The sequence below is a fragment of the Ursus maritimus genome, unplaced genomic scaffold, assembly GCF_017311325.1.
Source record: "Ursus maritimus isolate PB19 unplaced genomic scaffold, ASM1731132v1 scaffold_18, whole genome shotgun sequence".
In the NCBI taxonomy this organism is placed as follows: Eukaryota; Metazoa; Chordata; class Mammalia; order Carnivora; family Ursidae; genus Ursus; species Ursus maritimus.
The window spans coordinates 48,260,187-48,284,464 of record NW_024424230.1 but is presented as its reverse complement, the minus strand read 5'-3'; the positions used below and the strand labels follow the sequence as shown (position 1 = coordinate 48,284,464).

At 34.5% G+C, this 24,278-nt stretch overlaps 1 protein-coding gene across 3 annotated transcripts in view; it reads right to left on the bottom strand.

The window, feature by feature from the left end:
• ROCK1 (Rho associated coiled-coil containing protein kinase 1) overlaps positions 1 to 24,278 on the bottom strand; it is a 142,523-nt gene that overhangs the window by 51,008 nt on the left and 67,237 nt on the right. For 2 of the 3 annotated variants that reach the window (XM_008690553.2, XM_040632674.1), the window contains exons 10-13: positions 14,831 to 14,990; positions 11,278 to 11,338; positions 7,260 to 7,348; positions 4,989 to 5,037 (exon numbers count right to left, since the gene is read on the bottom strand). In XM_008690553.2, the coding sequence (XP_008688775.2) occupies positions 4,989 to 5,037; positions 7,260 to 7,348; positions 11,278 to 11,338; positions 14,831 to 14,990 (359 nt within the window). The remainder of the gene's footprint in view (positions 1 to 4,988; positions 5,038 to 7,259; positions 7,349 to 11,277; positions 11,339 to 14,830; positions 14,991 to 24,278) is intronic. The other variant, XM_040632675.1, reaches the window with a different exon arrangement.

The window sequence follows — 24,278 nt, the reverse complement described above, 5'->3', positions numbered from 1 at the left end:
TGCATTATATTACCAATATTTTGGTTGACTTACGATCCTAAATTAAATATACATATATGAAAGATAATAATTACATATTTGATAATTAACTGGTGTAGAACTCAAATAGTACCAAATGCTAGTGTGTGCAGTAAGTTCACTAGTCCCTGTGTGTCTCCCTTAATCCTCTTGCTGTCTCAACAACAACTTACCTTTTCTAAAATGTTCTATGTACCTACCTACCGATGCATATTAAAAAGCAATGAAGGAAATACTTATTTTAGAAAATGAAACCACATGAGAGGGGAGGGTTAAAGAAAAAAAATACCCAAACCTTCACTACTTAAAAATTTACATTGTTCCTGAGATACCACTTCCAGCATATCTTGCTTTTGATGCTTCATTTTTAAGACTCCACACTGGGAAAACCTCCTTCATTATGTTTTTCTGGGCTTTCCAACATGAAGCAAAACTCATGTTTTAAGTAAAATGCTGTAGATTTGGTAAGATTTGCAGAGATCATCCAAGGTCTTTCCAATTCTAAGATTTTATCATTCTGACTTTAATTTTTTCATGTTTGAATTTTGAAATAATTATACATTTCAGAAGGTTGCAAAGACAATACTGAGAGGTTTCATGTACTCTTCCACTCAGTTTCCCGCAACAGATACATTTTATGTAATAATAGTACGGTAACAAAATCAGGAAATAGATACTGGTTTAAAGTGTGTGTAGTTCCACATTATTTTGGCTCATGTGTAGATTCACGTAACCACCACCACCACTCAAGATACAGAACTGTTCCATCAGCACAACCAATTCCTTCCAGCCAGCCACTACTTAGAGCTGCACACATCACCCTTTTCCCACCACCCATATCCCTGGCAACCAAATACAGGTCCTCCACCTGGATAATTCTGTCATTTTGTGAGAATGTTATATTAATGGAATCATCCAGTATGGGCCTTTTGGGACTGGCTTTTTACACTCAATATAATGCCCATGAGATCCATCCAAGTTGTGTGTTATCAATAGTTCATGCCTTTTTGTTGCTGAGTAGTAGTACTCCATGGTATAGATACATCAAAGTTGGTTCAACCATTCACCTATGGTAGGACATTTTGATTATTTCTGGTTTTTGGCTATTACAAATAAGGCTACTATGAACAGTAGTATACAGGTTTTTTTAGGATACAAGTTTTCATTTTTTCTGGGATAAATGCCCAATAGTGTAATTGCTGGGTCTCCTGGTAGTTGCATGTTTAGTATCTTAGGAAAACTACCAAAATATTTTCCAGATTGGCTGTACAATTTTACATTCCCATCTATAATGTAGGAGTGAACCAGTTTCCCTAAATTCTTGCCAGTTTTGGTACTGATGCTATTTTTTATTCTACTTGCTCTAATGATTATAAAATGGTATCTCATGGTGGTTTTATTTGCATTTCCCTCATGGTTAATGATGTTGAGCACCTTTCATGTGCTTGTTAACCACTCTGAGGAAAGGTACATGTCTTCTGCCAATTTTCAAATGGGATTGTTTTTATTTACTGTCGAGTTTTAGAGTTCTTTAAATATTCTAAATAGATTTCTTTGTGAGATATATAGTTTGCAAATTATTTTTTTCCAATCTTTATCTTGTCATTTCATCTCCTTATCTTTCATCTTCTTTCATCATCTTGTCTTTCATCATCTGTCTTTCACAGAACAGATAATGTTAATTCTGATGAAGTCCAATTTGTTGAATTATTTCTCTTACGTGGATCATGTTAGTGGTGTCATGTCTAAGAACTTTTCACCAAGCTGTAAGTCCCAGGGACTTTCACTTACTATTTTCATGTTTTTATGTTCACCTTTAAATATATGACCCATTTTGAGTTAATTTTTACATAATTGTGAGGCTTAAGTTGAGGTTCATATCTTGGTCTATGGATATCTAATCACTTTAGCACCACTTCCTTTTGCACCATTTTAAAAAAAATCAGTAAGCTGTAAATGAGGGACACTGATCTGTGGTTTTCTTTGTAGTTCTCTCTTGGCTAGATCTGGTTATCTGGGTAATTCTAGTTTCATAAAACTCACTGGGAAGTGTTCCCTTCTTTTATATATCCTGGAAGAGACAGTGTAGAATTGGTATGAATTCTCCTTAAAACATATGGTAGAACTCTCTTAGTAAAACCACCTGGTCCTGGAGATTACTTTCTGGGACACTTTTATTTTTATTTTTTTTAAAGACTTATTTGAGAGAGAAAGAGAGAGAGAGTGCATGCGTGTGACCTGGGCAGGGAGAGGCAAAAGGAATCTTCCAGCAGACTCCCCACTGAGCTTGGAGCCCCAGGTGGAGCTCAATCCCACAACCCGTGAGATCACTACGCGAGCCAAAACCAAGAGTTGGATGCTTAACCAACTGAGCCACCTAGGCACCCCTACTTATTGGGAAACTTTTAAATTATGAATTCACTTTAATAGCTACATAGGGCTATTCAAATAATCTATTTCACATTGTGAGAGTTGTGGTAGTTTGTACTTTTGGAGGAACTAGTCCATTTTACCTAAATTTCACACTTAATTGTTTAGGATTATTTGAGTATTCCTTTATAATCATTTTGATTACCTGTAGGGACTCTAGTGATACACCTACCCTGTTTTATTCCTGATACTGGTCATTTGTGTTCTCTTTTCCCTTTATCAATCTTGCTAGAGGTCTGTCAATTTTCCAAACAGCTGGCTTTTTGTTTTCATTGATTTTTCTCTATTGTTTTTATTTTCAATTCCATTGATCTCCACTCTTATATTTCACCTTCCTTCTTCTTGCTTTGGGTTTATTTTGCTCTTCCAAGTTCTTGAGGTAGGAGCTTAGATGACTGATTTGAGATTTTTCATCTTTTTTAATGTGTGTCTTTAGTGTATAAATTTCCCTTAGGCACTATGTCAGCTCCATCCCACAAATTCTGATGTTTTATTTTCATTGTTCAAGTATTTTTTTAAAGATGAAAAACCATAACTTATTTTATTATTGAGGTATAGCTGACACACAACGTTATGTTAGTTTCAGGTGTACAACACAGCAATTTGATAGTTCTCAATGCTCACCATGTAAGTGTAGTCACCATACAACGTTATTACAATATTATTGGCTATATTCCTTATGCCATACATTTTATCTTCATGACTTACTTATTTTATAACTGGAAGTTTGTACCGCTTTTTCCTCTTCACCTACTACTTCACCCATATCCCCAGCAACCATCAGTTTGTTCTCTGTATTTAAGAGTCTGGTTTTGTTTTATTTTCTAGATTCCACATATAAGTGAAATTATAAAGTACCTGTCTTTCTCTGTCTGCCTTATTTCACTTAGCATAAAACCCTCTGGGACCATCTATGTTGTTGCAAATGGCAAGATTTCATTCTTTTTTATAAGCCATACTCTTTAACTTTATGAGGGGGCATCTGGGTGGCTCAGTCTGCTTCTCTCCCTCTCCCTCTGCCCCTCCTCCTACTCATGCCTTCTCTCTCAAATAAACAAATAAACCTTAAAAACAAACAAACATAAACTTTATGAGACATAATTAATATTCCAACATATTCTTTCATTCCCCTTAAGACTTACTCTTTGACCTATGGATTATTTAGAACTGTGTTGTTTAGTTTCCCTGTGTTTGCAGATTTGCCTGGTATCTGTTATGTCATTCTAGTTTGATTACATTTTGGTTAGAGAACACACTCTACTATGATTTTAATTTTTTTTTTTAAAATTTGTAGAAGCTTGTTCAGGATATGGTCTATGTTGGTATGTATTCCTTGAGTGCTCGAAAAGAATGTATATTTTGCTGTTATTGGATGCAGGGTTCTAGAACTGTTAAAAATATCTTGTTGGTTGATGGTGTGGTTGAGTTTTCCTGTATGTTTGCGGATTTTCTGTCTATAGAGTTATGATATCGGAGTCTCCAACAATAATTATGGATTTGTCTATCTTTTCAGTTTTATCAGCTTTTATTTCACATATTTTGTAGCTCTGACATTTGGTGGATATAAATTTATGAATGCTATGTCTTCTTTGTGGACTGATCTTAAATCTAGCATACCAGAATTTTGTTTTTTAGAAATGCAATATCCAAAGCTGAGGATTTGCAAAATGGATTTCTTACATACTTAGAGCTAAATAAATAGTGCTAAGTACACATTGACCAATGGCAAGTTGGTGAAATATTATAAATATTTGTATCACACGTGTATGTATATATGTATATGTATGTATTATATGTATATGCATAACCAAAGCTACAAATGAAAAAAACAAAAAACAAGCCATTGACAAATACTATTCCTTAAGAACAGAGAAAATTAAGACAGCACAAAACCACTAGAAAGATCAAGTCTAAAAAAAAAAAGGAAGAAATCAATAAGGTTGTAGAAAGTATATTTCTTTTTGGGGTACTCTTCATACACATAGAGGAAAGATGTTATAAGCTGATCAAAAGGAAGACAATGTATTATATATTTGCAAACAAACATCTGAATCATGAAATGTTTCCCTAATAAAAGCGTCTTGCTAGGTGACCATGGAAAACATGAGTAATTCTAAAATTAATACATTTCCCATTTGATCACATAAAATTACGTTAATGTCAGTCCTTTTAAAAAGGACTTTTTTTATAATTTAAAATTGTACTCTTTCCTCTTTCCTAGGTGTCTCTTTCTGCTGTAGTTCCAGATCCCATTTGATTCTCTTGCTCCTTTCTCACTTTTCAAATGTTAAGAACAACTGAAATGAAATTTATGTACTAAAATTTCAACATGGTTCTAGAATAAAAGTACATACACAAAGGAAACTGAAGTATAATCTAATCTGTATCACTTGAACCTGCAGCTCCTAAGTAAGGCCTTCATCTTAGTTCTTTGACTCTGTTCTGTATTTCAACCTATAAAGTCAAATGCAATTTTCTTAGAAAAGAAAAAGGAAAAAACTCTCAAAAAGAAAAACTTCTGATTAGAAAACAAAAAGTACCTCTTCATCCAATTCTTTCATTATCTTGTCTAGTTTTATGTTTGAAGTTCTGTAAAAACAAAAGCAGCACAGGTTAGAAATATGTTTATTTTTTATTGTCCAGTGGTGGAACACCACATTCATTACTTTTCCATTTAACTAAGTTGTCTTAATATTTTTTGGTGCTGTGGATTCCTTTAGCAGTCTGGTGACTGCTAAAAAAGCCAAAAATAGATTAAAATTCAGTCTTAAAAATCTTTAAATGGATGGGGATGACTGGGTGGCTCAGTGGGTTAAGCATCTGACTTTTGATTTTGGCTCAAGTCATGAACTCAGGGTCGTGAGGCTGAGCCCTGTGTCAGGCTCCTGCTTAAGATCTCCCCCCAACATTCGCGTGTGTGTACACACACACGCTCTCTCTCTCTCTCTCCCCAATAAATAAATAAATAAATAAATAAATAAATAAATAAATAAAATGTATGTTTCAGTAATATGTGTGCTTCTTTATTAATACATTAAACCGTAAGATCTAGTGGTAGTAATTTCAAAGTAGTGATAAGCACAAATGATATTTAGAGATAACAACTATAGTACATGAAAATATTTATGGTATCTATTAGTATTAAAAAACAGCTACTGCTAATAAATGTAGATTATTGTTTTTGTTCATAGTGGAAGGAAATGCTGAATTTTCATTATAAGTTATGGAAAACACTCACTTTTTCTCATTCAAGTTTTAGAACCTTGAATTCCATCCATGGACCCTCTGGGGGAGTCTATGGATTCCAGGTTAAGGATCCCTGAACTCCCTCATGTAATACTTGCTAATAAATAAAAATTAGCTATTTAAACTTTATACAAGATTAAATAATGAAGGGCAAGGTGGCATATATATAACTGAGTAAATGTACCACAGAACAACCTAGTCAAAAGTTGAGATAAATTGAAAGTGTATTATCTGCATCACAATTTGTTTTCTTTGGCTCTGAACATAACCCTAAGCTTCAAATCTGCATGTACAACGTTTCACGTGGCTGCTTCATCAAATACCTCACTCAGCATGCCCAAAATGTTCTTCCCTCTGCTCCACACCCTTACCCATAATACCAATTTGTTTTTACTCTAGGTGTTCCTAAGAAAGGACATAACCTAGGAATCATCCTTGACTCATCTTCCTCCCTCATTCCCATTTAGTTGAATAAACACGTCAAGTGCTGCCAACCAACCAGAGTTCTTTTTAAAAAGCAAATTTTATCAGTTTTTTACTTAGTTTAATTAAACTTTCAATGTTCTTCCATCATCGTTAGGATAAATTCCAAATTCCTTAGCTTGTCAAAAACAAAGTCCTCTATGACTTAGATTCTCTCAACCTTCCCAGCCCCATCTCAGGCTTCCCTTCTGCCCCAACACTTTCTTATCACTACAGGCCACTTTGATCATTCCTACTTTTCCCTCAAATTGATACCCTATACTGCCACTAATGCCAGTTTAATTTTGGATGAAGAAACTTCTCAACATACTTATTTCCATTTCCTCCCCTTATTTCCATATTTCATACTTAGAAACTCTTTCCAAATCCTGGGATCAGTTAATTATTTGCTTATATATAAGTGTTTTTCTGAAAAAAGTTTGTACTATATATTTATGTATTTAATCTCTCAGGAATGGTATGCAATGAGAATTTTACTTGTTTCCTCTTTGGCCCAATCACAAAATTACCAGTTTTCTCTATTTCATTTGTTGAATACTTAATCTCTGCATTACCTCTGTATTTCATTTATTCAATACCATACACAAAAAAAATAAAGTCATTGTTTGTAGTTAATAAGTAACTTAACATTGTGCTAGGTTATTTCAAATAATTTTGATCATCATATATTTCATAAATATACAGATTCTTATTAGATTTAATGAATTTTAACATTTAATAACATTTATATTTTAGAAAGCTCCTTATTTAATGTAAACTAATTTGCTCTTTCAGTCAGCTAATTAAATGGCAGAGAAAAGTAATAAATCAGGCACTAAGTGAATCAGCATTAGAGTTTTTTAATAAAGACTGCCAGGAGCAAATGCACTTTAAATATTCTGAGGACAATATGTCTATAACTAATGCCAATATTACTTTCCAATTCTAGCCAAGACAGTCTTCATTGAATGTATATAAGCAGCAACCTTTATATCTCCAACTTATTTCCAATTACTATTCAAGTGTTCTATAGAGGGCAAGTTTTAAAATAGGTATGTGCTATACAATTTTTAATGTTAAAAACATATAAAGTACATTCTCACCTGCACTTCTGCTCCATTTCATCTTTTAATTGCATTTCATTATGCAGCTGTTCTTCCAGCTTATAAATTGTTTTTTGCAAATTTTCCTGCTTTAATTAAAAACAAAACAGAACAAAACTCATCCTACTAAAAATACTCATAGAGAACTTAAAAATAACAAGTTTACGTTACCATTCTACACCTGTTCAAGAGGGAGTTGCTTGGTTCAATCTTACTCTTTTCCTTTCTATCTGAAATTACTATTAACTTAACAGGCATTTTTTTCAACACCTAGAAATGTGTCAGGCACTGTGGTAGGCATTAGTAATATAAAAAATTAAGAAGATTTGGTCCCTGTGCTCATGAAGCTAAGAATTAAACAGAGAGGCACAGAGGAATATGAGGGTGAAAAGAACCTATGATAATCCAAAGACATACACACAAATATTACAATATAATGTGGTGATGATAAGGTTATATATGAGGTGTTCTGAAGGAGGGAAGGGGTCACATCTAATTCTGCCAGGAAAAGGTAATGTTTGAGATCAGACCTACAAGATGAATAGAAAAAAGGCATTTTAGCCAGAATGACTAAGTCCAAAAGTAGAGAAGCAGAACAAAATATATTTTGTAAATGGAAAGAAATCAAGTATAGGCAGAGCACAAAACGTAACAGAATGAGTCTCATAAAATCTTGTATATGCAAAAAAAGCAGTTAGGGACTTTAACCTATAAGCATTTTAAAAAGGGAAACAGCATAGTATTGGCATTTTAGAAACATCACTTCAGTAACAGCAAGGTGAACAGAGTAGAGGGCAGCCAAATTCTAATCAAAGTCACCAGTTAACAGGCTTTTGAGACAGTTCAGGCGAGTATATAGGTTTGATAGGAGGCAGAGGATACAGGAATAAAGAAGAGGAAATGGATAACTGTGTCAGTCAGAAGGCAGAATTTGTAGCCTAAAAACTGACTAGAAATAAGAAAAGAGATAAAAAAGTGCAGCATAGGGAATATAGTCAATAACATTATAATAATAATAATGTATAGTGACAGTGGTAACTACATTTATTGTAGTGAGCACTGAGTATTGTACAGAATTGTCAAGTCACTACATTGTATACCTGGAGCTAATGTATCATTGTATGTCAACTATACTTCATTAATACATAATTTTTATTTTTATTTTATTTTTATTTTTATTTTTTTAAAGATTTTATTTATTTATTTGACAGAGATAGAGACAGCCAGCGAGAGAGGGAACACAAGCAGGGGGAGTGAGAGAGGAAGAAGCAGGCTCATAGCAGAGGAGCCTGATGTGGGGCTCGATCCCGGAACGCCAGGATCACGCCCTGAGCCGAAGGCAGGCGCTTAACCGCTGTGCCACCCAGGCGCCCCAATACATAATTTTTAAACATCAAAGTAGGATTATGAAAAAAAATGTCAACATAAGAAAAAAGAAAGAAAGGTAGAAAGAAAAAAAAAGGAAGGCCGGAAGGAAGGAAGGAAAAGGAAAGAAGAAAAGAACAGAGTACCATACAAAAGACAGGGAACACAATAAGAACTGCTGGGGAGGAGACACAGAGAGAACTATGGGTTTAGCTCTGGCCTAGGTTGAGATGTCTGAGAGATGCACAAGAAGAGAAATCCAGTCAGAGAGAGAGAGAGGGAGAGGGAAGAGATCCAGGTCTGGAGTTTAGAGGAGCAAGCTGCACATACACAAGAATTACCTATAGAAAATGAGCAGAAAGCAAAGACCAGCATCATCTTGAGAAACATTTAACAACTAAAGGGGAGAGAAGGAATAAGGGGAGGGAAGAAGAGGAAGAGGGAAGAGATCCTGCAAAAGGGACTGAAAATAAAATCTAAAGTAGTGGGAAGAAAGACAGAAGGAAATAATGGGAACAAGAAAGAGTTATGGAAGTTCCAAGGAGGAGGGATTAATCAGTGTCATTTGCAGCAAAAAAGAAAATTAAGATAGGATTGAAAATTATTCATTCTACTTGTCAACTGCAAAGCTGTGCATTAGCATCTCCGCTGGAAGGCTTTAAAGGAAGAGTTGAAAATTAAATTAACTGACTTTTCTATTTACCTCTATGTTACCAGAAACAGTAGAGACAAAGTTTTCTACTTCCTCTGTGACCTTACCAGAACAAAAGATAAAAGGTAGCAGCAGCCAGTAACAGGAACTTCTGGTGATGACCACCGAACAAGATTAGCCCAAAGAAAACATGATTCCACTAGATATTTTTTAAAGTCCTGTGTACCACTAATCCTACAGATAAGTAATATGGTGAGAGGTGGGCTGTAGCAGCTCCTTATCATCACCTTCCCTAGGTCAAAGGTTCTTTCAAGATTTCTGAGCCCCTGTTAACTATGTAACTTGGGAAACAGCTCTGATGAGATAAGAATTTAAAAGAGAGAGATGGTCCAAACAGCTAACAGGTCCTCCATTCTCCTTTTTTCCACTCTCCCTTAACATTGCATGTTCTCTTAATTTAAGAGTAAAAGTATCAAGGAGAAAGAATTACATCAGCTTTTTAAAAATGATTGCTACCTAGTCTCCTACAATACAAGAGTTCAAAGAATGCTCCAAGGATGGCCAAATAATTTTTTCTAATGTATTTTTTAAGTAAGCTCTATGCCCAACATGGGGCTTGAACTCACAATCTGGAGATAGAGAGTCTCACACTCTACCAACTGAACCAGCCAAGCACCACAATTATGTCTAATATTTTTAAGAAAAGTCCTGGTCAACCCAAAAGGACCTTCTGAAATCTAAGTAAGATTTTTTTTTTTTAAATCTCTGTCTTATGAACATGAGCTATAAGGACAATAAAAAGGACTCGTCTCTAATATTTACTTACAACAGTAATTTTCAGTGGACAAATTGGATGATGCTGACTGTACTGGTTATTCTTCCATTTGCTCCCTCTCCTTTCTAGCCATGATATCCATCCTCTGACCTACTTTTGCCTTGTAATCTACAGATTGCATTACCTGGATTCTATTGTCCTGTGATTTTAGAGTCTGTTTTAACATATGGGAGACACCAACAGGAAATGAGAAGGTGGGAGAAAGAAAGTATTCATTCTCCCCACCCTTTCATTGCCATACTGTGGTGCTAGCAGTGTTCTATATTCTATGTTCCCTTTGATGATGGTAGGCTTTTCTGAGCTGTGGTAACAATACTTGTCTCTCTTTGTCCCTTCAGACAAAAGCTTCCCCCTCTTGCTAATCACGGATGCTTTGCACCCTTTACTTGTTGCTCCCTTTGACCCTGCTAAATAGCCCTTTCACTAAACTCTCTTAATGAACGAACAAAATGTGATATATTCATATACTAGAATATATTCAGTCTTAAAAAGGAATCAAATTCTGATACATGTTACAACATGGAGAAATCCTGAGGATATTATGGCTAAGTGAAATAAACCAATCACAAAAAGTGAATGATTGAATGATTCCACTTACATGAGGTACCTAGCATAGTCAGATTCATAGAGACAGAGAAAGTAGGATAGTGGTTACTCAGGGCTGCAGGGAGTAGAACAGAGAGTTTAATGTGCACAAGGTTTTAGTGTGGGATGAAGAAAACGTTCTGGAGATAGACGGTGGTAGTTACATAACAACGTGAAGGTGATTCATGACACTGAACTGTACACTTAAAAATTAAATTTTATGTTATGTGTATTTTAACACACAAAACTCTTTTTAAGTCTTCTGAATGTGTTATCTGTTTTCCTGCCAAGACCCTTATTGACAAACTGATTTATCATAAATTCCTAATTCCAAAGATTAGAAAGACTGCCACTGTCAATATGTGTAGCAATTTATAGTGTATTAATTACCTCCACATAAAATATTCCACTCGATATTCAGGCAAGAAATCAAGTTGGAAGGAGACCGTAAGTAAAAAGTGCTATCAAAATTTAAGTTCGCTAACTACACATTCAGAAGCAATACATGCTTACTTAATATCATGTACACAAAATAACCATCCACAGAACAACTTTCTAAAAAATAGTAAGAAAATACCTACCAAGCTTTTATCCACATTGGGGCTACTTCGGTTATCATTAGGATTTGCTGAAGATAAGTATCTGAGAGGAAAAGAGTTTTTAAAAGTAAAAAAAACACAGAACTTTTCAATATTCAGTAGTATATACTACATGCCTATTTTTTTTTGTTCAGTATTGTACTTGGTATGCTTTTTAAAAATTGAGTACAAGTTCATAATTCTTTATTTTAGAAATATACTACAAAAGTGATACATATGTTAAATGAAACCCCCAGTTAGGTCAGAAGCAGCACTCTGTAGTCATATACCTTACTATTCCTGCAGCAAAACATATAAATATTCATATCAAGTAGGATAAATAAAAACCATAAATAGTCTCGAGTTAGTTCAGATTAGGTTTTTTGGCCACGAGAGCAGGTTATGGAAGTTTTTGCCACCAAACAAATCACTAAAGTGCTTTCAGTTTTTAGAGCTTTATGGTTTTATTTTTTTATTTTTTAAGTAGGCTCCATGCCCAGCGTTGAGCCCAACACAGGGCTTGAACTCACAACCCTGAGATCATGACCTGAGCTGAAATCAAGAGTCGGACACTTAACTGACTAAGCCACCCAGGTGCCCCAGTTTTTAGAGATTTTTAGATTAGGGATTGGGGATAAGGAATTGTTGACTTGTAAAGACACGAGCACAACTTCTCTCTCTGCCCCAATTATTCTTCAGCCAAGAATGATACTGCCTTTCTGGGAAAAAAGAGTTTTTGAAAGTTCTGGTGATATCTTGCTAATCTTTTGAGACTGCAAGGCTTATAGAGTTCTTTCTTTAAATTCACTATAAAGTTAGAATTACATATAAGATAGTAGTGACCTTTAGAAGTCTTCTTTAGACATGAGATTATCAAACACATCTAAACAGATCATATGAAAATAATTTTCTAAGCTCTCAAATGTTATACAAAGGTAAGGTACTACAGCTGCCTCTACTACTGCCTCTAACATGCTACAACTACCACTATTAATACTTCTACTATCACCACTACTACAGGCACCACCTTGTTTCATCAGAACACCCTCAAAAAGATATCAAATAGCTACTATACACGTCATTGCTGTTATAGGGCAGCTGTTATCAGCTACATATTCATTACATATGAATTCATTACACTCATTAATAGTAAAAAAAAAAAAAGAAAAGGAGTTTCTTAAAGTACCATTAAACACACATAACAGTGCTCTAAAACAAAACAACAGGAAAATATGTCACTTTTTATGTTTTCCTTGGAAAATTATTCAGATCAACTAGAGAATCCAATAATCAGGAGGCAGTAATAAGCATTAAGTAGCAGGTTTGTAGAAAAAAGGTCCCGTATAACAAATGACAAATTCTAGATTTAGTACAACTTTATTCCATTAACTACTGAGTGTCTCAGAAATTCAATGTGAGATTCCACATCATGTAATATAAATAAAAGCATACAGCTACGCCAGTGGAATCTAAATTAGATAGGAAAACAGACCATTTGATCCTAAGATATCTTCTAAATTGTAATATGCTATATAAACTGAAGTTAATATTTGGCCTCTCAAAGTTAATAATATAACTTTCTCTGAATGCAGCACTGGAAATCTAAGGACACCACTTGTACACATCCATTCATTCTTCTACTTTTTTCTTCTTTTTTCTTTCAAAGTTATTTTATATATTATATTGCTGCCTTCATGTAGAATCTGGTCATTTAGGTAACTTTTTATGAGAGGTTTTAGATTATTACAAATGTAGCTAAAAGTTTAACCTTTAAACTATTAAAAATCATTCTTCATTTAGCTATATTTCAGCAATAAAGATCTCTACCCTTGGTAATCAAAAGTATGCTTGGATTTCAGGAGTAAGAATTTCAGAAGTTTTCTATTTCCCGCCAGTAACTCAAAATTATACTTACATATTATCATAAGGCTACCAGTATTTTGCTGATTCTTGAAGATCAACCACACCTTCAACCATTCACATAATAGGCAATTACTAAACAACACTATGTTATTCAATAAGACGGTGGTACTGAAGAACAGAGTGCAATTTCTACTTTTGACAAACTTAGAAATTAGTTTGGGATATGCATCATATAGATGCAAGGAAAAACCAGAGAACATAATCAAGTACATGACAATGTACTACAAATAGTATATATAATGTTTAATTCAAGATTACTTTTGTATAGATAAACCCAAATAAAGTCATTAACTGCTCTGAACTACAGAAAATCCAAAAAGACTGCGAGTTGTTTATATCAACATTTCAAGTGCTTCAGAAACCAAGCCAGAGAATAACTGACAAAAATAGGAAAAAAGGAAGGAAGGAAGGAAGGAAAAGGAAAGGAAGAAAGGAAGAAAGGAAGAAAGAAAGAAATTTTTTTAGCAAAAACCACTTTGAAACTTGTCACTGTACCTCAATATAAAATAGCTACAATATTATCTTCCTGGGTGTTGGGGGGGAAAGGATTAAAACACTGTACTTTACTAAGAGTCAAAAGTCAAGTACTACCTGTAACACTTAATGCAACAAAAAGTATTCAGTACTGTCTTATAGCTGGATTAATGGAGAAATTTCCTAAGGCAGGATTAAATTGCATTCCTGTTTTCTAAACTTGACCTGAATAGGCTCTTATAAAAAAAGTTTTGACTAAAATGACAAAATGTTTCAGTTTAAATATATCCATTTCCTCACTAGGATATGAGGATCTTAAGAGAAGGTACTAACCATGTTTTATTCATCTTTCTCCCTGCACCTTGGTGCTTAGTATATACCTGACAAAAAATAAGTTGGCAAACATGTTTGTTGAAAGAATGAATGAATGAATGAATGCTCAGCATACTGAAATAATGTTAATTGTTTAATTTATATCTCAAGTCCATTTGAAGACTAAAGCTAACATTAGCTTATACTAATAACAACTAACATTAACTCGGTGCTAATGTTCTAAATGTTCTACTGTTTTGATTTAACTAACCCTTACAATAATCCTATGAGACAAGTATTATTATCATCATCATCCCTCTTTTTGAGGAAATGGAGGCATAAAAGGTTAAAGTTATATGCCCAGGTCACAAGGTCTTACATGCTGTAAGAACATCGTAAATTCATTTAGTGATTTTTGGTGAGGAATCACTTAATTTTTGCATTACTAAAATTATAGGCCTTTGTAACATCAATATAGTGATGGTAATGCTAGAAAACTATTTGTTGTTCCAAAATGTATTATAAAACCAGAGCTTTTGGGGTAATGAGATTAACCAAAATATTAGTATTAAAAGAATCTTTTTATTTATTAATTCCTGTAACTTGAACACATATAGTGCATCACTCAGCAAACAATTTCTGAAACACAGTATCTTGATCATGGATTAGTCTAAAAGAAATGAAATATGGAATAATACAAATATCATGCATCACTGAAAAATAGCATATTAAGATATCTCTTAATATACCACTAAATTTCTTGAAGTGATTTTTAGATATCCCTAAGAAAATAAGAGACCACAACAAAATTTTACCTACCCCTAAAATCAATGCTTAACATACTCACCTACGATTGCTATAATATGTAAATCCTACAAAAGGTAATTGATTGCCAACAAAAGCTTTAGGTATGGGGAATGTTTCTTCATCTCCTTTATCTTCTTCCAAGTCATCAAAATTACTTGTATCAATGTCACTACTTAAATCAGGTACAACTGGTGCTACAGCTAAAAATGGAAACAAAATTAGTAGTTCCTTCAAATTTAATATGAAAATAAGGTAAAGCAAAGATTCCATACCAACTACCAAGTGTCTTACATATAAATAGGTTGCAAACTACAAATTCCAAAGGGCTGAATCCTATTTTAGTCAATTTTATTAGGATTATTAATCAACTGATATTGATCATTATAATTCTATGAAACAATTACCTTCAAAATCACCTATAATTATCATCTATACTTCGCTTGAGTATTACAAGTATTAAGGTTTGTTTTAGAATATATAATATAAAATATGCAAAAGCAGTTAGGACTATAGAAAAGACTTTTCAGAAACCATAGCATACTAAATTGTACTCAAAGATTCAAAGTTAATTGGTTTCAAATACAATATTTTATTTGTTAATCTGCTGTACAGCAAACTAGAAATCAAGGTTATGTCTTCATAGCCCTGGATAGAACAATTTGGTATAAAAGATGGTTTATATTCACCCCCCAATCCAATATCTCTATAATATTAAGTCACAAGGAGCAATGTATTTTGAATTGTACTTTCAGACTAGCTACCTTCCCTGAATCAAGTCATTAAGTGATGACTCAGTGAGGTATTTATGAAATGGCTGTTAGGAAAAGAGGGCAGAGATATAAAACATGGACACAATTTTCAAGAGTTAAAACTTGGTGGCTTATATACACTTAATTAAATAAAGCCATATATGACAATGCTTAAATCTTCATAATATGGGAGAAAATACCACTTGAAAGTAATATTACTATCTTATTTTGGAGCTTAAATATGCTACAGAGAGTCATCTAAAAAAACATTTTAGAAAAACGGTTTCAGTTTAAAGATACAGCAGTATTAAGAAAACATATAGAAATATCAACAAAATACTGAATAATTATTTTAGATACAATCATATCATACTGCCTCAAAGAAAAAGATGAAGATGAGCAACAAAAAATAACTGACTTGGTTTCATGGTATTAATCTCTTATATAAAGGAATAATTTTTTCTATTGTATCATCTGGGTTTCCAGACAAGAAATGACTATTGTTGTGCATCTCAGATACAGTGAATTATATAGTGAAATTTGGGAATGAAACAACACATTTAACCCAAAGCAGCTATAATACTAACTAACAATGAATGACAAAAGATCTTTTCCATCATTCTCTCTTAATGACCAGGAGAACTGCCTGACTGGACAGTTCCAGCTTCCTAATACTACTAATTGCCTAATTTGTAAAATGAGGGTGGGGGGGGGAGTTGTCTCTCCTTGTGAAGTAAATAAATTATGGTCTTGGCATAAATTCTACTTTAAAACAGTGGTTCTCAATTTTAAAACAATTTTGCTCCCCTGGGGGACATGTAGCAATGACTGAATACATTTTTGGCTGTCATAACTAGGGGAGGTGTGCTAGTGGCATCTAGTGGGTAAAGACCAGGGATACTGCTAAACATCCAAGAAAGTTCAGAATAGCCCACACAAAAAAGATTTATCTGGTCTAGTGTTCTGGCTAAAAAAACCCCTACTTTAAAATTATCATATAAGATTGATTTTAAAAGGAAGCATAGCAAGTTTGGTGAATTTTTCTCTTGCTGTTTCAGATGAATCTAGTCTTTTTATAGATTACATACCATTTCAGAGTAGTTTTAAAATGAGACAAATTCTGTTTAAATTCTGTGATACAAGTAGGGGAAGTCCTGGGAGAATTATAAAAGTAATACTTCATCTATATTTAAAGTAAGACATTTAGGTTTTATAGAATACCATACAGTCACATCAGAACTAAATAAAAATAAGGATAAAGACAGCTTTCCAGAGCTATCACTGATATATAGAGTAGTCCACTTATAAAAATTTACCTTTCCATAAGTTACCAGTAATATAGGAATCATGTTCCATAAAAAAGAATCTAACTGATGTAAAAAAAAAAAAAAGATAGAGTAGAAAGCTCTAAGAAGCCACCTTTTCACTGAAGTAGCCATTATGCTGGCAAAAACTATCAGAAGCAACTTTTTCAGAACTCTGAAATCTAAGAAGAAACTTACAAGCAGGGGCATGTTTAATAAAGAAAGAAGCTACTAAATTTTGGCATTTTGTCACTGGCTGACCAATGACATAATAATGAAAAACAGACTTCAGTAATGACACATGACAAGGAATACAGACTTTGTAAAAATAATTTGAAAAAGTCACTAAACAAATGCATGACTGAAGCCCATAATAAGCAACAAGAGCAAACCTGGGAAGGGGGAAATCTGATTTCCAGAATTACATTATGCTGTTCAAAATGTCCATTTTTCAAAAAAAAAAATTACAAAGCATGTAAAGAAACAGAAGAAGTATAGACTATTCACGGAGAATAAAGAAAATGTCAGACAACATCACTGAGGAAACCCAGATATTAGATTTACTAAACAGACTTTAAACAGTCTTTAATGTGCTCAAAGAGCTAAAGGAACTATGCACAAAGAACTAAAGGAAACCAAGAGTATGATATCTTAACGAATACAACAAATCAATAAGGAGATAGAATAAGGAATGAAATAGAAATTCTGGCACTGAAAAGTGCAATAGCTGAAACTACAAATGCACTGGGATGGTTTAACAGCAAATGTGAGCAGGCAGAAGAACCAATGAACTTAAATAAGACCAATAATATTATCAAGTGTAGGAAAAGAAAGAAAAGATACCAATATACACATTATGAAAGTTCCAGGAAAGTAGGGTAAGGGACAGAAAGAATATTAAAGAAATAATGGCTCCAAACTAACCAATCTGATGAAACATATGAATCTACACAACCAAGAAGCTCAATGAACTCCAAGTAAGAAAAATTCAGATCCATGCCATGACACGTTATAATAAACTTTGAAAAGACGAAGAGAGAATCTTGGAAGCAATAGAAGAGTGACTTGTCATACATATACAAGGAATCCTCGATAAGATTAAGAGCCTACTTCTTTTTTAAAAAAAAAATAGGATCCATGCCCGGCATGGAGCCCAACACAGGACTTGAACTCATGACCCTGAGATCAAGACCTACACTGAGATCAAGAGTCAGATGCTTAACCAACTGAGCCACCCAGGCTCTCTTAAGAGCTTATTTCTAAGCAGAAACTTCGAAGGCCAGAAGGCAATGGAACAACATATTTAAAGTGCTGAAACAACAGTTCAGCAAGAATTCTACATCTGGCAAAATTATTCTTAAAAAATGAAGAACAAATTAAAGAGATTCCCTAGGTAAAGGAAAGATCAGAGATTGTTGCTAGTAAACCTGTCCTACAAGAATTGTTAGTTTTTTAAGGTTGAAATGAAAGGACACCAGACACTAACTCAAAGCTTTGCAAAAAAATAAAGGTAACTCACAGGTAAATATAAGAACCAGCATTATGTATTTTTGCTTTATAAATCCACTTTTTCGCCTATATGGCTTAAAAGAAGTATGCATAAAACAATTATACATTTATGTTAATGAGCACAGAATATATAAAGATGCAATTTGTGACAATAACATAAAGGAAGAAAATGGATTTGCAGAGAAACAGCTTTTTTTTTTTTTTTAAGATTTTTATTTACTTGTCAGAGAGAGCGAGCGAGCACAAGCAGGGGGAGCAGCAGGCAGAGCAGGCAGAGGGAGAAGCAGGCTCCCCACTGAGCAAGGAGCCCGATGAAGCACTCGATCCCAGGACCCTGGGATGACCTGAGCCGAAGGCAGGTGCTTAACCAACTGAGCCACCCAGGCGTCCCTGTTCATGTGCTTCTGACAGTAAATCGTATCAATTCAACCTAGATTGTTAACAGCTTAGGATACTAACTGTAATCCCTGGGATAATCACAATAAGAAAATGACTAATATACAGAAAATGAACTGAAGAGGTAATCAAAACAGTACATTATAAAATAATCCAGTAAACAAAAAAGGTGGCAATAATGCAGGAGCTGAGGAACAGAAAGAAAAAATACAGAAAACAGAACAATGGCAGAAGTCTTTATATATAGCATTCACTTTAAATTTAAATGAATTAAAAGTCACTAAAAAAGTAGAGACTGGAGGAAAGGATTAATAAAATTGATTCAATTACATGCCGTACACAGAGACTCACTTTAGATCTACAGACATAAATACATTAAAAGAATGAAAGAAGATACTCCATGGGAAAAAGAGCTGGGGTGCCTACACTAATATCAGACAAAATAGACATTTAAGACTGTTAAAATAGTGAAAAACAGGACATATTGATGATATTGATGAAAGGGTCAATTCATCAAGAAGATAAAACAATTATATATGCATGAACAGCATAGCTCCAAAATATATATAATAAAAAATGACATAAATGGAGAAATAGTTCTAAAATAATGGTTGGAGTCTTCAATAACCCACTTTCAATAAAAGAACAGAACATCTAAACAAAAGATAAGAAAATGTAGGACATGAACAATATCATAAATCAACTAGATATAACAGACATATAAAGCTCAATCCACCACCAACACCAGAATACACATTGCACATGAGACGTTCTCCAGGACAAACTATATGTTAGGCCAAAAAACAATAAATTTAAAGAGACTGAAATCATACAAAGTATCTTCTCCAGCCCATGATGGAATGAAACAAGATATCAACAATAGAAAGAAAATTGGAAGTTTCACGAATACCTGGAAAATAACACTCTTTTGTTTAAGTTTTTATTTAAATTCCAGTTAGTTAACACATACTGTAATATTAGTTGTAGAAGTAGAATTTAGTGATTCATCACTTACATATAATACCCAGTGCTCATCACAAGTGCCCATCATCCATTTAATCCACCCCCCCACCCCCAACCATCAGTTTGTTCTCTATAGTTAACAGTCTGTTTCGTGGTTTATTTCTTTTTTTCTTCTTTTGTTTCTTAAATTCCACATACGAGTTAAATCTTACAATATTTGTCTTTCTCTGACTTATTTCACTTAGCATAATACACTCTAGCTCCATCCATCTCATTGCAAATGGCAAGATTTTGTTCTTTTGTATGGCTAAGTAATATTCCACTGCATACATACACCACACATCTTTATCCATTCATCAGTTGATGGACATCAGGCTGTTTCCATAATCTGGCTATTGTTGGTAATGCTGCTATCAACATCGGGGTGCATGTGTCCCTTTGAGTCAGTATTTTTGTATCCTTTGGGTAAATACCTAGTACTGCAATTGCTGGATCATAGAGTGGTTCTATTTTTAACTGTTTGCAGAACCTTCACACTGTTTTCCAGAGTGGCTGCACCAGTTTGCATTATTCCCACCAATAGTGTAAGATAGTTTCCCTTTCTCCACACCCTCACCAACATCTTGTTTTCTGTGTTGTTAATTTTTGCCATTCTGATAGGTGTCAAGCGGTATCTCATTGTAGTTGATTTGTATTTCCCTGATGATGAGTGATATTAAGCACCTTTTCACATGTCTGTTAGCCATCCAGATGTCTTCTTTGGAAAAATGCCTACTCATGTCTTTTGCCTGTTTCTTAACTGGATTATATTTTTTGGGAGTTGAGTTTGGTGACTTCTTTATAGATTTTGGATACTAACACTTTATCGGATTTGCAAACATCTTCTCCCATTCTGAAGGTTGCCTTTTAGTTTTGTTGACTGTTTCCTTTGCTGTGCAGAAGCTTTTTATCTTGATGAAGTCCCAATAGTTCATTTTTCTTTTGTTTCCCTTGCCTCTGGAGATCTATCTAGTAAGAAGTTGCTATGGCCGATGTCAAAGTGGTGAAAACAACATACTCTTAAAAAAACCAATGAGTCAAAGAAGAAATCACAAGGGAGATTAGAGAAAATGCTTTGAGACAAATGAAAATGAAAACATAACAAAAACTTATGGGATTCAGTGACAGCAGTACTCAGAAAAATTTTAGTTGTAAATGCCTGCATTAAAAAAAAGAGAAAGATCTCAAATCAATAACTCATCTGACACACTAAGGAACTAGAAAAAGAAGAGCAAACTAAGCCCAGAGCTACCATAAGGAAAGAAACAATAGAGATTAGAGTGCAGATAAACTATAGAATAGAAAATTAATAGTGAAATTAACAAAACCAATAATTAGTTCTTTAAAAAGATCAACAAAATTCACAAATCTTTTACTAGATTAAGAGGAAAAAAGAGAAGACAAATCAGAAATGAAAGTGGGGATATAACTATTGACTTTCTACAAATAAAAACAATAAAAGGAAAAACTACAGGGGCGCCTGGGTGGCTCAGTCATTTGAGTGTCAGACTCTTGATTTTGGGTGGGGTTGTGATCTCAGGGTTGTGGCAACAAGCCCTGCATCTGGCTCCACACTCTAGCAGGGGGAGAAGGAAGGGGGGTCTGCTGGAGATTCTCTCTCTCTCCCTCTCCTCCTGCTTGCATTCTCTCTCTCTCTCTCAAATAAATAAATCTTTAAAAGAAAAAAGTACAAACAATTGTACATCAACATATTAGATAACCTAGATTAAATGACAAGTTCTGTGAAACACATGAACTATCAACTTATTTGAAAAAGAAAATCTGAATAGACCTACAAGAGATTTAGTCAATAATCAAAAATGTCCCAACAAAGAAAAAAAAAATTCAAGACAAAATTGTTTCACAGTTGAATTCTACCAAACATATGAAGAAGGTTTAATGCCAATCCTTCTCAAAACTCTTCCAAAAAATAGAAGGAATACAAATTCATTCCATGAGGCCAGAATTATTCTGACACCAAAGCCGGATCAAGACCACACACACACATACACACCCACCCAATACCTCCAGAAAAAATCTTCAAGAAAATACTAGCAAGTTGAACGTAGCAGCATATTAAAAGGACTATATGCTATGACCAAGTGGGATTTATTCCAATGTGGGTCACCATATGAAAGTCAATGTATAATATATCATACTACCAGAATTAGGAGGAAAACCCATATGATCATGCCTATTAACACAGAAAAGTATTTGAAAAAATTCAATACCCTTTCATGATAAAAATACTCAGTCAACAAGGAAGAGAAAACTTCCTCAACATGATAAAAGGCATACATAAAAAACCCACAGCTAATGTCATATTCACTAGTTAAAGACTGAAAGCTTTCCTGCTATGATCAAGTTAACAAGACAAGAACTCCATCTCACAAGTGCTATTCAACACAGCAGTACAAATTCCAATCAGAGCAATTAGGCAAGTAAAAGAAACAAAAGGCATCCTCATTAGAAACATAGCCAATGCAATCATTACCAAGACCCCAATGTCCTTTATCACACACATGGAAAAAACCCACTTTATTTTTTTAAATTTTTTAAAATAATTTTTATTTTGTTACATCAGTCACCATACAGTACATCCCCAGTTTTTGATGCAATGTTCCATGATTCATTATTTGCGTGTAACACCCAGTGCACCATACAATATGTGCCCTCCTTAATACCCATCACTGGCCTATCCCAATCCCCCACCCTCCTCCCCTCTATAGCCCTCAGTTTGTTTCCTAGAGTCCACAGTCTCTCATGGTTCATTCCCCCTTCTGTTTACCGCCCCCCCCTTCATTCTTCCCTTCCTTCACCGGCCAATCTTCCTATTATGTTCCATAAAGGAGTGAAACCATACGATAATTGTCTTTCTCTGCTTGACTTATTTCACTTAGCATAATCTCCTCCAGTCCTGTCCATGTTGCTGCAAATGCTGTGTAATCGTTCTTTCTGATAGCTGAGTAATATTCCATTGTATATATGGACCACATCTTCTTAATCCAGTCATCTGTTGAAGGGCATCTTGGCTCCTTCCACAATTTAGCTATTGTGGACAATGCTGCTATGAACATTGGGGTGCATATGGCCCTTCTCTTCACTATGTCTGTATCTTTGGGGTAAATACCCAGTAGTGCAATGGCTGGATCATAGGGTAGCTCAATTTTTAACTTTTTAAGGGACCTCCACACTGTTTTCCAAAGTGGCTGTACCAACTTGCATTCCCACCAACAGTGTAAGAGGGATCCCCTTTCTCCACATCCTCTCCAACATTTGTTGTTTCCTGCCTTGTCAATTTTTGCCATTCTAACTGGTGTAAGGTGGTATCTCAAGGTGGTTTTGGTTTGAATTTCCCTGATGGCTAATGATTTTGAACATTTTTTCATGTGTCTGTTAGCCATTTGTATGTCTTCACTGGAAAAGTGTCTGTTCATATCTTCTGCCTATTTTTTTATTTGATTATTTGTTTCATGTGTATTGAGTCTGAGAAGTTCTTTGTAGATCTTGGATACTAGTCTTTTATCTGTAGTGTCATTTGCAAATACCTTCTCCCATTCCGTGGGCTGCATCTTAGTTTTTTTGACTGTTTCCTTGGCTGCGCAGAAGCTTTTTATCTTGATGAAGTCCCACAACATAGTTAAAATGTCTATGCTACCCAGAGCAATCTACACTTTCAATGCCATCCCGATCAAAATACCAATGACATTTTTCAAGGAACTGGAACAAACGGCCCTTAAATTTGTGTAGAACCAGAAAAGGCCCCGAATCACCAAGGAATTGTTGAAAAGGAAAAGCAAAGCTGGGGGCATCATGTTGCCGGATTTCAAGCTATACTACAAAGCTGTGATCACAAAGACAGCATGGTACTGGCACAAAAACAGACATATAGACCAGTGGAACAGAATAGAGAACCCAGAAATGGACCCTCGGCTCTTTGGGCAACTAATCTTTGACAAAGCAGGAAAAAACATCCAGTGGAAAAAAAGACAGTTTCTTCAATAAATGGTGCTGGGAAAATTGGACAGCTACATGCAAAAGAATGAAACTTGACCACTCTCTCACACCATACACAAAGATAAACTCCAAATGGATTAAAGACCTCAATGTGAGACAGGAATCCATCAAAATCATAGAGGAGAACATAGGCTGCAACCTCTCTGACATCGGCCACAGCAACTTTTATCATGACACATCTCCAAAGGAAAAAACCCACTTTAAAATTCATACGGAAATCTCAAGTGATCCCAAACGGCCAAAAACAATCCTGGAAAAGCAGAAAGCTGAAAGATGCACACTTTCTGATGTCAAAGGCTACTACGAATCTATTGCAATCAAAACCAGTGTAGTACTGGCATAAAGACAGACAGCTCAATGGTGTATCATAGACAGCCCAGAAAAAAAGCCTCACATATGGTCAAATGATTTGAGAAGGGTACAAGACCACTTAATGAAAAAGGAGTTTTTGTTTTTGTTGTTGTTGTTTTAACAAATCATAGTAGGAAAACTGGATAACCACATGCAAAAG